The 16,156-nt window shown below is 41.8% G+C and overlaps 1 protein-coding gene across 1 annotated transcript in view; it reads left to right on the top strand.

The window, feature by feature from the left end:
* The window catches only part of PEAK1 (pseudopodium enriched atypical kinase 1), a 248,378-nt gene that overhangs the window by 198,005 nt on the left and 34,217 nt on the right, over window positions 1-16,156 (top strand). Inside the window, exon 8 of the mRNA XM_027768913.1 lies at window positions 6,667-6,860. Within this exon, the coding sequence (XP_027624714.1) occupies window positions 6,667-6,860 (194 nt within the window). The remainder of the gene's footprint in view (window positions 1-6,666; window positions 6,861-16,156) is intronic.

Raw genomic sequence — 16,156 nt, forward strand, 5'->3', positions numbered from 1 at the left:
TGTCTGTGGCCACCGTGGCCACTGGGACATGTACTGATTCACTGACCTGTCGGGGGGTCCTACCGCACTTGACATTGGCATGGTTCTTCACTCTGTGAACAGCACTTTATGTGAACTTCCTAATTAATACTTCCTCCTCTAAATGTCACCACGCCCATTTCACAGATGAATAATGGGAGACATGGACACAGGAGCATTCATGGCAGAGCTGATTTCTAGGCCTGCCTTCAGGCCTCCAGGCCACCGTTTCACTCAGTGCTTCTTTAGCGTAACTGCAGTGGAGTATTGCTTAGTCATCAGGTGCTATTTAAAGGTTTAATCCCCGGGCCGCAGTTTACCCTCACATAGTGCCCTGTGACGATGACTGGCCGGCAGGACCCACACTGGAAGCTCTTCCCATCCTATTGTCCGTGGTGGAACAGGAAGAAATTGTGGTGGGAAGAATGTGCATGCAGAGCTTGGTGACATGCTCTAGTTCCTTGCTGACCTGTGTCCCCTGGTCTGACTTGCTCAGTGCCCACTTACTGGGAACTTGCTAGAATCCTCCCTCCCCTGCCACGGGTGTTCGGAAAAGGAAGATTCCCCTGGACAGTAAGACATCAAGGGTAAGAGACTTGAGTAGTCCTCGAAGACTGAGTTCGGAATAGATGGAGCTATAGGATTGGGTCTCAGGAAGTTGGGGATAAGGGTGGAAACATGTTGTGGCCTCGCTGCGAAAGGCCTTGTAGACCTGCGGGTTGAGTCTGGACGGCCATGAGGATTGTGGATGACGTGGACAGAGCACCAAGAGTGTGAAAGACATTTCAGGAAGAGTCCCCTGGCCAGGCGGGTGGAGGTGTGGGCACTGTGGCTTTTCTGTAGCAGCTTTTCCAGTCCTGGGGCTCTTCCTTTCGTGCTCATCTCTGTCCTCTACTGGAAATACGAGACTGTGCTGCATGTGGGAAGACCCGACTGACCACTTGTGTCACAGCGCCATTTCTTCAGTGATGGGGGGCTTCCATCCAGCCAGGGCTTCTAATAAAAATCATTGTCAGACCACGTCCTCATTTTCTACCATTTGGTCAATATGTATTCATTGCATTCTAAAAGACCGCAGAAGGTGGCTTCTAACAGAAATCATTGTCAGACCAGACCACGTCCTCATTTTCTACCATTTGGTCAATATGTATTCATTGCATTCTAAAAGACCGCAGAAGGTTAGGAGCAAATTGTCCCAAATACTACCCTCCCCTTTTTGTTTGTTAGTTGCCAGAGGCATGTATTCTTGCCAGAGGGAGACAGAGAGAAAAAGGGAGGTTTTTTTGGTTGGTTTGTCTAGAGCTTTCCAGAAGTAGAAGACATCTGCAGTTATTGATCCTCAGGTTTCAGTGGCAGCTACCTGTGTTCTTTCCAAGGCATGCTCTTCAGTACCATCAAGCACTTGCTGTGGGGTCTCCATCCTCCGCCAGGCTTGCCCCGTGGTCCAGTGTAGTGGAAGGAACACGGACCTCGGGGTTGGATAGTATGAGTTCTCATCTACCGCCCCAGTACCCATGTGATCTTAGGCAATTTATTTCACTTCTTGCGGTCTCAGTTTTCTCATCTGTGAACTGCGAATAACCTGCTACCTCCTGAACTGTTTTTGTGAAGTAAATGGCAAAGTGTTCAGTCCGTGCAGAGTGGAGTGGGAGTATGCTCTGAGTACTTTCTGTCCCGTTCCCATTCCACATCCCTCCCCTCGGCGAACCTGCAGTGACTTGGACGAGAGGCCGAGAGGCGTGTTCTTAGTGATCTCTCAGCAGCTCCCTCCTCTGACTCCAAGTGCTCTGGGCCTGCTGGGAAGGCACCGACAGCGGGAAGGCGCTCGCATGTTCCCTGCTTGCTTCCCTTGGAGGGGGCAGTGAGTGTTTCTTCTCGTATCCTGCCTGTTCAGAAAACGTACACCTTGTCTCACCCCTCCTTTCGTACTGGAAATGGCAACCTTATTTCATTGCTCTTTTGCAAACCTATTCTTTTCTGTTAATTTGCACAGGTGCTATTCTGACTTTGAATTTCATAGGATTTTTAAACTGTAAATTTTCTTATTGTTATGAAGGTGACAGTGGCTTACAGTGGCTTATGTTCTTATCTACTTTGCTGTCTTGCAATCTGGTGCCTTGAAGACACTTTTAATTTGCCATTCACATCTGTTTAAAAAAAGAAGAAGAAGAAGAAACTCGGTTCTGTCAGTGTCAGAAAATCAGAGTCTATTCAAGACCTGGCACGTGGCTACCAGTCTTCCCCATCCCAGGGCCTAGCTGCTTCATTCACACCAGGAAGAGTCACCTTTGTCCAACCAGACTGTGTTCTTAATATTAGCAGAAACCCATCCGGTCTCAGCTGAAGGTTAATCTCAGATAAGAAGTTTGACGTTTTCAGTTAAAGGCTACAGAAGGCTAGTGGAAATTGGAGATACTAGATAGTGATCAGTGGGCGCAACGCTTTTCTACCTGAGAATGCCAGTGATCGGAAGTGCAGCAAAATCAGGTCGATGACCTGGAGACTAAGATAGGATTAAGAAATGTCACATTGGCAGGGGGTAGGGGATCCTCGAGTTAGAGAAACAAAAGGAATTTTTTTTTAATCGATTCCAGTGGATTACAAAGGTGTGGGATTCGATAGCTTTGAACTCTCCTCCAGACCCCATGTCTGCAAAGGTCCATCTTCCCCAGCAGTCCCAGACATATGCAGCTCTGGAAACCAATAAGAAACCTTTGAAATTTTGTTTTTGATGTGGTTTGGTCTAATTTTTAAAAGCTTAAGGAGGTTTTAAAAATTACATTTGTTTATTGACTATCTTGGACAACTAGAGACAGATGTAGCTGCTGAAGAAAGCTGGTAAATGGGAATTTAGAATACCATTTGCCCTAAGAGGCAGATGGTCTCTATAGAAGTCTGACTTCATTTACTGTCCTTTCTGAAGTTAAATGAAGGAGGTTGAATTTAAAGATAAAGTTGAACTGAAATTGTGGAAATATTTGGATACATAAAGGCCTTTAATCTGTTCTAATGTGGAATTTGATTTGCCTTTTTAAAAAGTACATTCAGACATTTAACAGAATTTTTACGAAAATCTGTCTTGAACACATTTGGCCAGGAAAAAAAAAGGATGATTTCATTTGATGGTATAATGATTAATCCTTACCACCTGGGTAAGCCAAGCAAGCTTCCCACAGGAGATTGCTTCTGCAGCTTTGAATTATGTATGAATATTGCAGACTGATGAGATAGAGCCTTCCAAGAGATTCGTTTATATAACACACGGATCTGCAGCAATGTTAGCTTGTTTTGAATAACTTCCGTTCATTCTGCATGTTCAGAAAACGAGTTGTCTTTGTGGAGATTACAACATGGTTTGTTAACTTTTGGGTCAGAAAGACTAAATGTCAATTAAAAACTGGTCATAAATGAAAAGTTGGTCGAAGAGTTTCAAGTACAAACATACGTTGTCTTCTGTTGTGAAATCAAAGTGAGTACTGAGGGTCTAGAACAAAGAGTAGGCCCAGTCAGGCCTTAGCCAGCCTGAGGCCTGCCTGCTTGCCCCCAGATGTCAGCACCCCGCTTATTACAGACTTTCCTCGTTGCATTACAAGACTATGGATGGTCCCAACGTGAAATTAAGTAGCAGAAATGCAAGAGCCGTAACTTCCTCTTTGTGGGCCACTTCTCCCTTCTGTTCTATAGTAATGAATATCAAATTGAACTTACCCTGGAAAAAAAGATTTAGGTGCCCTGGTCATTATTTGCTGTTTCCAAAACATGTGCTAACAGAATGTACAAGAAATTCTTACACATTTCTTGGAATTGTCATTTTAAAGAATTTTTTATCATCTGTCTTAAAGATAAAATGAGGGGAATTTTATTTAGTATTCGGGAGAGTTTTCTAATTTTATGTCTAAATATGAATTTTAAAAATCCAATAGTCAAAACTTAGATCCCTTTATAAAATTCATAAGATTTCTCTTTTCCCCCTTCCTGGACAGTTTGTCTCTTGCTGTGTTCCTATGCCGTGACCGAGACAGCCTTCTCTGCGGCTGCTCTCCAGTCGCCCATGTACAGCCCAGCACGCGGGCCACAGCTGCGCTTGAACTCTCCAGTATCTCGGCATGACATCATTGATGCATTTTTTAAAGTTTTACTCCTTTTAGACACCGCTGTCACTGTAAATGCAGATTAAACATTTTAGCAGCCATTCGCAAATCCATGTGCTTTTGCTTTATCAACTATTTGCATAGTTCTTTATAGTTAACAATTATTTTAATTGGTGATTTAATGTAGCAATACACTTATTTAAAATGCACTTATGCCCTATGGCAAAAACCTAAGAAAAAAAGAAAGAAAAAACAAAAGGTGCCTATATGAGAACAAATCTTTATCTGGAATATAGTCATTGCTGCCTTGGTCTTTGAAGGCTTACTAAAACCAACTTTCATTCTGCTTAGCTCCCCAAGGGTAATTTGGCACCTTTCCCAGGCCAAACCCTAAGGTAAAGGTCAAGGTGCAGTGAGTGGTAGTAAGGTGCAGAACTCAAGCTGCTCATAGCTTGCCCAGCTGGTAGCTCTTCCGGACCCAATGGAAGCTGTGGTTCATCAGAGTTTTAGAACATGATGAACAGACTCAAGAAGGCCTGTGAATGGGTAATTGTGTGAGTGAGTACAGTGGGTGAGTCTTTACTATTTCTTGCTTTTCAACATCCGTGCTTTGTTCTGAGACTGTCAGAGTACAGAGCTATGTCTCGGGCGGGGCACAGGCCAGGCATTCAAAAAAAAAGAAGCGCTCTCTCTGGTTTTCACAGATGGCAATAGGCCATCGCCTGGATGGAGAACACACAGCAAGGGTGGGGTCGTTGGCTTCCAAACATTTCACCCACCTTGTTGACTCATGAAAAGGAGGGCTCTTTTAATAATAACCAGGAGACTGAGAAAGGAAAGAAAAAAGGCTAGAGCAAGGCTGCAGAGATTGGGGTCCCCCAAACAGGCTTATAGGAAACCTCTAGTGCTGACTGTAAACAGAAGAATGTCTGGAGCAGTAACATTTCTAAGATTTTTCCCTCTCAACAGGGGAGGGAGGGTGATATTCTAAGATCACTTTATGTTTATTACTTTGAAATTAAAAATAGCTCATATTAACTTTTGCCCAGCAAAGAACACGTTCGCTCTCCTGAAGCACATTGACAACTACTCAGTGATGCACAGCCTTGACACTAATGGTGCCTGAGGTGTCTCGGCTGTGTCATGTTGCTTCGTCTTTGTTAACATGCGGTCACCATTGGTGACCTTGATTTTGCGATGCTCCATATTATGAGAAACCCGGTTTGTGGTTTTGGGGGCTTGGTGACTGAGGGCAGCACATCGAGAAGAGGCAGCAGGCTTTGCTAGGTAAGGCCGCCCTTGCATACCACCCTGTTGATTCCTTTCCACCTCAGCACTGTCCCCAAGAGCTGGATCCTACAAAGGCACTTCCAGCTCATTGCTCACTCCCAGCATAGAGACCCCTGGCTCTGCCAGCTTTGAAGGAGTATTTTTGAAGTCGTATATCCAGCAGACTTCAAGGCTTGTTTTTCTGGCCAGGCACATGTATGATTTCCATAATGAAAGACTGATAAGAAGATATTCCTTCTCTCTCAGATCTACTTCCGTAAATCCACAGGTGATGTATGTTCAGATGACACACAAGCAAGCAAAGTACCTCTTTTAAAGAAACTTGTAAATGTCACCATGACTCCCTGCCGATTGAAAATCCAGAAATAACGTGTAGTCGTATATAAGATCTTTCTTTCTTTCTCTTTGCCCGTAAAGAAAACGGGAAGAAGAGCTGAGGAGTGTGTGATGGTTTAGCATAGTTTCAGTGGACCCAGCAACCTGTAAAGATGCCTGATTTTTAGTTAATTTTATTGACCAGCCCATTGAGATTTTCTAACTAACCCAGTTTTCTCCACCAGCATTTAATGACGGTTCCATCCATTGTATTTCATTGCAGCAGAACTGGCAAAGTGTAGGCAGGTTGCAGAGAGAGGACGACGGGAAGAGGCAGCTCAGAAGCAAATGAGCAGGCAGCAGTAAAACAAGATAGGCCGTGTTCTGGTCTGTGGCCAGTAGGATGCTTCAGGTTCATCCTAATAGAGGATTCGAAGTGGGATGCTGAACTTTGTGTTTCCCTTTGCCTCTCCTGCCCCAGGTATACAGGCAAAGGTTGATGCTTCTACCCTCCTGGCAACACCTCAGTTTATCTAAAACAATAATCGCTCAGCTTCCTTACTTGGATAGTCTAATCTCAACTTTATTCCTGATCCTTTACTAAATACTTCAGTGTGCAGTAAATATTATGTACTAAATAAATACTATCTAGTAAAGTATGTGGTATTTATTGAAGTACTTTAATATAGTAGTTATAGTGCAGTAAACATAAAGAAATACTTTACTGAACACTTGAGTGTTTGTCTTTAACCAGTTAAATACTCAGCTGCCTCTTCCACCACCAGTGCTACCTCCTACCTGAAAAATCGTTCCACCCCTTGCCTGTCACTCTCAAGGTCCCACAGAGCCCACCAGACCTCTGTAGACCTCCGTTACCACACGGGATTTTCAGTATGCATGAATTAGCAGAACCTTCGAATACTAGCGTGACAAGTTGTCTGATTTTTTTCAGTCATGTGACCCATGGAGTGACAGAGGATGTTTCTCCTCGGGACCCAAGCACTGTGGTTGTGAAACAGGATGGAGGGGCCTGCACTTCAGTCACACCAGCATCGCCCCCGCCAGAACTGGAAAGAGAAGAGGAAAAAGATGGTGTTTCAGAGCCCACGGACCTGAACCCCTGTAGCGCGACGTACAGCAACTTAGGTGAGCGCAAATGCCCGTGAATAGTGTTTACACTTTGCCTTTTACACACAGCTGAATGTTCTGCTTTCCTGGGGAGATGGTTTTGATTGTTTTCTGGAGCACAACGTGGACCATTAGAGTTATAAACTCGAACTCAGGTCAGAAGACAAGTTCTGTGTTCACTAGCATGCGTTAAACATCTGTGATCATGAGTTCTATGCTATGTACTAAGGGTGCCGACATGGTCCCTGCCCTGAGGGACTCACCCAGGGAGAAACCATTATTTGTTTGTTTGTTTTGGAGAGATTTTTGCTATAGCACACGCACACTCGCCAGAAAGACAGACAGAGACAGACAGAAAGCGAGAAATCACCCCCTGGGGGCGTGGCTACGCCGCAATCCTTTCTCCTCCATTCTCCTCTCAGGATCTTGGGGACACACGCACACGCACCCAGCGTGAGTTTTAAGCCACCGGGTCCAGGACGCAAACCACGGTCAACTACATGGAAGTCCAGCGACATAGCCATTACGCTAAGTGCTGGCCCCACATTTTTACATAGAAAAATACATCATTACTTTCCCAACAATCTAATATGTACTTTTTACTAATTATGTAATATAGGTCTCTAAAATTTTCCATTAGCCGACATTTGTTCAAGTTATTTTATCTCATTGTCTTCTCAGTTATGAAAATTGGAAGGAAGAAATAGGGCATTGCCTCCATGTATGTTCTTAGTGCCTACTATGTATTAGCTCGTTTAATCCTCATAGTCACCATAGAAATCATTATCCCCATTTATCAGAGAGAAAAGTGAGGCAGAAGCACAGTACCTTGTCCAAAGTCACAGAATTGTAAGAGTTGAGCCAAAATTGTAACCCAGTTGATCTTAACCACTAGACTATAATGGTCTTAGGACTTTAAAACAAATATGGTTCCTTAGAGTACAAAAATACTAAGTTCTCGATTGCCTCTTAGAAAGATAACTTCCTTTCTACCTATTGCTTTCCCTTTTTTGGGGGGGTGGGGAAGTTCTTGCTATAGGGCGTGTGCACTTGCCAGAAAGAAAGACAGAAAGCAAGAAATCACCCCCCCCCAGGGGGGATGGCCACACCGCAATCCCTTCTCCATTTCCCTCTCAGGATCTTGGGCATGCATGCATACGCACCTGGCATGAGTTTAAGCCACTGGGTCCAGGACTCGAACCACAGTTGGCTACATGGGAGTCCAGCGACATAGCCATTACGCCAACTGCTGGTTTCTACCTATTGCTTTACTTTTAAAGGTCTGTGATGCTAATAAAATGTCATCCAGTTTTTCTGAAGTGCTTAAGTAGCTATACTTGACACTGTGGGGTATGAAACAGGGTTCGTTGCATCTATGGAACGGTAACAGATAGGTTGGCCCCCTCAGTTCTACAAACTGAGGCTTTGCTGTTTCATTTTAATTTTTGCTTTGCTGTTATTTTTTTCTAATGGAACAAATATTTTATGTGACATTTAGAACTTTCCTTTTCTACTACTTTCAACAAATCATTGGCATGCAGTTTTAACTACTCCTTTGAGTAATTTTTTATGACTTAAAGCCCTGCGAGTATAAAATAAAATTGATGTGTTTAAAACCTGAAAGGAAAGAAAACTTCTTAATGTAATACCTTTAGATCCTTTTAAATATTACAGAATATTCCATAAAAAGACCACTGTCAGGCCAGCAGGTGACATGGAGGTTAAGGAGGCTGGATCCCACGTGATCAGTATCCCAGAAGGTGAAGAGACTAATAAGGACATTGACAATCTATTCCATGAAATCCTGGAAGAAAACTTCCCAAAACTAGAGAGGCCATTCAAAGATCCAGACCCAAGAAATACAAAGGACCCCACATAGAATCAACCCAAGAAGATCTTCCCCCAGGCACATCATAGCCGGATTGACCAAAACCACAGACAGAAATAAGATCCTAAATTTGGCAAGAGAGAAATGTCAAGTTACTTTCGAAGGATATCCCGTAAGGCTAACCTCAGACCTCTCATCAGAAACAATGCGAACAAAGAAAGAATAGGAAAATATATTCAAAGTGTTAAATGAAAAACAATTTCAACCAAGAATACTATACCCAGCAAGATTATCTTTCATATGGGAAAAAAAGGGACAAAAACATTCTCAGATAAGCAAAGCCTAAAAGAATTTACCAACACCAGACCAGCTCTCCAAGAAGTGCTGAAGGGAGTGCTATACCAGGAAAACTAAAGTCGGACACACAGTATAAGAAACAGCCAGGAGAATGGCCAGCCTAATTGTAGCAATAAGTCCAGAGTTGAATGTTTACTTCCAGAGTTTAAATGGAAAGATCAGACCACAGTGATCCTGCAAATTCAATAGAAGAGAGGTTAATTTAATTACGTGAGTGTGAACTAGTGAAATAGAATTTTTTTAACTTTAGACTAAAACATTACTGATTTTCTTCAATGCTGTGATTTCCATATTTAGGGATTTTTGTCTTCTCTTAAACTATTGAAAGGTTCGTCTACCTACTATTGTACTGAAGCCCAACCTTTTCCTGGCTTTACATTTTAATCAGATTTCTTTTAACATGTTTTTTTTTTTTATCTATTAAAACTAAAACTCTTAGGGGGCGACAGGCAGTGTGGTGGATAGGGGCGCTAGATTCCCACATGCCTGACCATGGTTCAAGTCCCAGACCTGCTGGCTTGCTTTTCCTTTCTCTCTCTCTCTGGTGGTCAAATCAAAAGATAACAATAACAAATGGAATTAAATAAATAAATAATTCTTTAAAAAAGTTTCTCTTGAAATAAAATATTTTTAAATACCTACTAATACCTATTTAATGACTGCAGTAAGCTATATATCCCCAGAGAGGTGCATCTTTACAGTATGTTCAGTTTACTTTCTGAGGTTGTTTTTTTTTGGAGTGGTTTTTGCTGTAGGGTGCATGCACTCGTCAGAAAGACAGAGTCACAGAAAGCAAGAAATCACCCCCTGGGGTGATGGCCATGCCGTAATCCCTTCTCCATTCTCCTCTCAGGATCTTGGGCATGCACACACACGCACCGGCATGAGTTTAAGCCACCAGGTTCAGAACTCAAACCGCAGTCAACTACATTAGAGTCCAGTGACATAGCCATTATGCCAACTGCTGGTCCCCTCACTGAAGTTTATGCCTAAAGTCAGACATGCATTCATAGATATGTGTATATCAGCTGTGCTTGCTACTGAAACTTTTTAAATTCATTAAGATCTTCAGTGAATTAATAAAATGTGGGGGGAAAAAGGCATGGAAAACAAGTGTACATACCAGAGACAGGTGTGGGGGGTTGACAGAAGGTGAGAGACAGGGAATCGAGAGGGGAAAAAAGGCAAAATATATAAGAAACAAGAAGTCGAAAATTATTTGTTGTTGATAACATGTATGATAATATCCTTGATTGAGCCAATATACAATGTTCTCTGGATGGAAAATCTCATTGTGTATACTGTATTGCTGTATACTGTATTGACGTACAGTGAATGGCTGTAAATAAATAAATAAAAGAGGAGGGGGAAAAGAAGGACTCCAAGGTGGCGAACAGGGACAAAAGGAGAGGTGACACATAGCAGCAACGTCATTGACAGAGCTGGGTCTTCAGCATCTGCCAGTTATAGCAAAACAAAGGAACGGGGTTTGGATCTGTGTAGTTCGCACATTTCTTAGTTCTGAAAACTAGTAATTTAAAAAAAAAAACTCAATCGAGGGACCAGCGTTTGGCGTAATTATTACATCACTAGACTCCTACATAGTCAACTATGATTCAAGTCCCAGACCTGGCGGCTTAAAACTCATGCTGGGCATGTGTGCGCACGTGCCCAAGATCCCAAGAAGAGAATGGAAGAGTAAGAATTGCAACAAGGCCATCCCCCGTTGGGAGGGTGATTTCTCTCACTTTGTCTCTGTCTCTCCGACCAGTGCACACGCTCTACAGTAAAAATCTCTTTCATAAAAACTCAACTGAATAGGCCCGGGCTGCTCTCCTCAGAACCTTCCACTAGCCCTCGCCCCTTGATTCGGTCTCATCACTCCACTGTTGTACGAGCGTTGTTGTGACCCAGCCATTCCCACACAAAGCATCTCATCCAGTTTGCTTTTCACTTTAGAAATTACTCCTCGGGGTTAATTCAGATGCCATTTATTTTGTTCACAGTTGGATTAATTATTAGATTTTTAGAGTTGCACTATCCAATACAGTAGTCTCTAGCCACATCTGGCTATTTAAATATAAATGCATTAAACTGTCAATAAAAATTTAGGCCCAACCCATTGCCTTGTGCTTAAAGGAGCCAGAACTGAGTACATAGTTTGAGTTCCAGACCTTGCAATTTGAAAAACATGCTGACACGTGTGCATGCATTGCCCAAATCCCAACAGGAGGGAGAAATGGAGGAGATGGGATTGCAGCGTGACCATACCCCAATAGGGGTGCTTTCTCCTTCTCTGTCTCTCTGTCTCTCTCTGGCAAGCACCCTCTAGCAATTAAAAAATCAGTACCTCAGCCTTAACAACAAGATTCTACGTGTCCAGAGGCCACATGTGGCTAGTAGCTACTGTGTAGACCAGTGCTGCTTTAAAGAGTTGATTATTTGAGAAATTTTTATTGTCTTTATGTTGCAGAAAAATCATACTGGTTTCCATGTAACCTGATAAGTCCTTAAGAAGGTTGCCTCTGGGGCGAACAGGTGGCACGGTGGTTAAGGCACTGGATTCCCACATGACTGACTACAGTTTCAGTCCTGGACTTGACAACTTGAAAATCACACCATGCACATGTGTATGCATGCCCAAAATCCCAGGAGGAAAAGGGATTGTGGCATGACTGTCCTCCCAGGGGGAATAATGTCTCACTGTCCTTCTCTCTGTCTCTCGCATTTCTCTAGAAGGTGCATACGCTCTGTGGCAAAAACCTTTAAAAAAAAAAAAGAAAGAAGAGGGGGAGAAGGTTGCCCCTTACAAAGGGATCATTTTTCTCTGGGTGGTGGTCATATGAAGTCAGCAAATGAAATGTACTCTAAACTGAACTTTGCAGAGTATCTATCCCCCAAAATGACTTCTCAAAGTAATGCAGAATGTTTTATTATCAGACCTTCAACATTTTCCCTGTTTCTTAAGTATATATCAAAATGTCTAGAAGAAAGAGGTTGGGTTTTTTTTAATGTGGCAAAGCTGACTCCTGTGTCAGCCTGCTAAAATCAGGAGCATGTGGTGAGTTCTATTCCACTGAAAGTGAGTGAGGGCTTTAGCTCTCCTTCATTCCCTTGGTAGCTAAGTTCTGCCTCTTGGTATCACTTTTTAGAGAGCTCTGTCCAGTCTCCCTTTACTTGATAGATTTTTGGCTTGCTCCTTTCTATATCCCTAAAACCAAGCATGTTATCTGAAACATACAGTAGGTGTTCAAATGCATTTGAATGAATGAGCTAAAAATACTTTTTAGATTTGACTTAAGATTTCCAGATCAGGGAAATCTGTTTCTGCACAGTAAAATTTGTGTAGGAAAACTCCAAGTAATAATTTATGTGCTCCATTAATCAGCTGGGTTTTTTTTTTTTCTTCTAGTATGGGACTTACCAGGTTTCCTTTTTATTTTTTTAAGTAATTGTTTATTTTATTAATTATTATTATTCAGTTGATCAGAGAGAGAAAGCAAGCCACCAGATCTGGGACTCAAACTTTGGTCAGCCATGTGGGAGTCCAGCACCTTTAGCCACCAGGCCACCTGCCACAGGTTTCTTAATTAAATTATATTGGGACCAGCAGTTAGTGTAATGGCTATGTCGCTGTACTCCCACGTAGTCGACTGCGGTTTGAGTTCTGGACCTGGTGTCTTCAACTCACGCCAGGCGCATGTGCACACGTGCCCAAGGTCCCGAGAAGAGAATGGAGGAGAAGGGATTGTGGCGTGGCCATCCCCTCTGGGGGGGTGATTTCTCGCTTTCTGTCTGTCTCTCTGTCTGTCTGGTGAGTGCACGCACCCTATAGCAAAAATCTCTCAAAAAAAAGAAATTATATTAAACATGCTACTGTTTCCTTTCTGTATGTCCCCACCCACAATCTGTCCTCACTTTTCATATTACTTTGAGCATCTTTTTAAGACTGTTCCCTTCAAACATGGAACATAAACACCTAAAAGAACTTACGTTTATCAGTATGTTCATTGTCAGTGTTAAATTTTAGGGGGTGCGTATACTTAAAAGAAGACCATTACATTGTTGACCTTGATGTTGTAATTGTGGAATAATGTCATTGTAAATGCCAGCTTTTTAAAAAAGCATTCTGAAGAGTACATTACCATTCATTCATTTATTCAATGAATAATTAGTAAACAGACATTATTCCACACACTGCAAAGTTAATGATTTGAACCAAAGATTAAAGGGCTGCATAGTTTTGAGTTACTTGGATGTTTTAAAACAAAACAAAAAAGAAACCCTGTGGTTGACAGCTTTGAACATTTGTTTGAACATTTCTATTTAAAATTGTAGTTACTTCTACAAAATATTCCTATTTAAAAAGAAATAATAAACTGTGTCCCTAGGTTAGCCATTCGCATGTTAAAATAGTTTCCCATATGCTTAAATTCATTGACAGAGTACAATATTCAAATTACATAGATAACTTACCCGAAATAAGTTCTCTCTGGTTTTAGAGAGGTTTTAACTAATGAGGCATTACAAAAATTGAGTCTGTCAGTCGCTACACCGCCGACTCTCTGAAGTGGTCTGTGTATCTGTTTATTTGAGGCTAAGCGGTTTTGGGGAGGTCAGCCTGTTTAATTGTTGGGTGTGAAGGTAATGTGCCCTTTGGGTTGCCAGTTGTTGCTTCCATTTGACTGGTAGGCCCCACACAGCAAGGATGCCTGCGTGGGTTAGGACCTTCATTCTGAGCAGCTTACGCTGCTGCCAGAGCCTGAGACAGCGAGTGTTAGGTGCTGCTGACGGGGGGCCTATCAGTCGACCAGACTAGTGCACATGCTAGCGGGTGGCACCTGCATTCTTAAGCTCTGCTGCGTATTCCCTGGTTGAGAGATGACCGTCTCTTCTGCTGTCCTCTCCCTCCCCATCCTTATTTACTTCGCCTGGTTTTAGCCCTGAGGAACCAGTGAGGGTGATGATTGAAATTACAATTTAAGCTGGAAGGAATGTTCCAGTTATCTGTTTCGTTTCTTTTCTTTTTTTTTACTTTTTTATTTCTCCTATCTAACTGAACTTTAATACTTTCATTCTTCAAACATTGGTTGAACCCCAGCTGTCTCCCTGATACCAGATTAGGTGCTGGGAAGGCTAGAGTGGCCCTCTAGGACTCTTGGTCTTTAGGAGAGACAGACAGCAGTCTAGACTCTGAGGAGTCCATGTGATAGTTACGATACAGTTTGGATCTGTTTTTTTCTTTTCTTTTCTTTCTTTCTTTTTTTTTTTTTTTTTTTTTCATTTTTTCTATAGGGAGCATGCACTTTTCAGAGAGAGAGAGGGAAAATGAGAAATCATTTCCCAGGGGGAAGGCATGCCACACTTTCTTCTCTTCCAGTCTCCTCTCCAGATTTTGGGCCGATGCGCCTGGCATGATTTTCAAGCCGCCAGATCCAGGACTCGAACCACGCAGTCAGCAATGTAGGATCCAGCACCTTAACCTGGCCCATGTTGCAGATATTTAAAGGTTTAACGAAGGCCTCTGCCTGGAGGAATCTGCAAGAGAGTTGCAAAGACTGTATATTTTACCTATAAGAAATGGTGAGCCACTGAAGAATTTTTAATACAGGCATGATCAAGATTTTTAAGAGATCATTTTAGAAGTTACCTATGGAATGATCAAAATAGGAAGATTGACCAGGAAACCATTCCTGTCTTGTTGGAATAAGGAGCTAATTGTAGTCATTAGCCTGCTGTTTGTGTCCAAATGAGTCATCATTAAATGCCCATAATCCCTAACACCCCAAGACTGTACTAATCACCAGGTCAGATGCAAACTTGTGCTAAGACTTATCCCTAGTGTAATGTCACTGAGGTTGCTTCTCAGTAACTCACTATAATGATACCATGATTTTGAATTTTTCAATATGTAATCATCTTTAAAATACTGATTTGAGAGATGATATTTTTCATATTTTCTTTCTGTTTATTACACTAATCTTGTAAGTTTTAAGAGCTTAGTATCAATCATTTTTCTTCCTGAGGAGTTGTAAACACACTTTTGACTTCTTTGAAGTGTCATTAAATTAGTCCCTTTTAAGCAATCTCTCATCATTTACTTTTTTCTAATTAATTAATTAATTAATTAATTTACATTTAATCACATCTTTACAGTGTACAACATTTCTTTTTCCGGCACAAATACTATGCATGTCAGTCAAGCGAAAGCTATTACTTTATAGCTTACCAGCAAATAGCGTCTCATTTTTTTGTCAATTAAGCATACTTTTACTTTTTTTTTTTCCCCTTTCCCCTCTCTCCCTTCCATATTAAACTTTATTCCTCATTTTATTGATTCACAAAATAACTTAAACTAAAAATATGGACAAAGCTAGGCTCTAGTTACAAGTACACTGTAATTTTCTTCTGAAACATTTTTAAATTAATTAATTAATTTACATTCATTCCCTGATTAATGAGTTAATCATCACAGCATACAAAATGTGATTTCTCATCCAGAATATACTGCATGGTAGTTTAATCATACATGTTATCGGGACCAGCAGTTAGCATAATGGCTATGTTGCTGAACTCCCATGTAGTTGACCACGGTTCGAGTCCCGGACCCAGTGGCTTAAACTCACGCCGGGCGAGTATGCGTGCGTGCCCAAGATCCTGAGAGGAAAATGGAGGAGAAGGGACTGTGATGTGGCCATACCCTCTGGGGGATGATTTCTCGCTTTCTGTCTCTCTGTGTCTTTATGGCACACGCACATGCCCTATAGCAAAAACCTCTTAAAAAAAGAATCATACATGTTGTCAATAATTTTTCATTTCTAGTTACATATCTACCTACTATTTCTCACCCTCTGCCATTTCCTACCCTCCTCCCATACTATCTCAGGTGTCTACAGTTGTTTTTTTCATTCCTTTTTCTCCTCCACATTTTATTGATTCACAAAATTTCTTAAATAATCTAACTACTTTCAATAGCAAGTTCAGCTGGTATATACATATCTGTGAATACATGTCTGACTTTAGGCATGAAACTCTGAGTAGAATGAATATGCTATAGGGTAGCACCGAGCTGATGCTATAGAGCTTACTACGGTCATTAAATAAGTATTTTTTAATGTTTTTTTTTTTT

The sequence above is a fragment of the Tupaia chinensis genome, unplaced genomic scaffold (genome assembly GCF_000334495.1).
Source record: "Tupaia chinensis unplaced genomic scaffold, TupChi_1.0 Scaffold000078_1, whole genome shotgun sequence".
NCBI classification, from domain to species: Eukaryota; Metazoa; Chordata; class Mammalia; order Scandentia; family Tupaiidae; genus Tupaia; species Tupaia belangeri.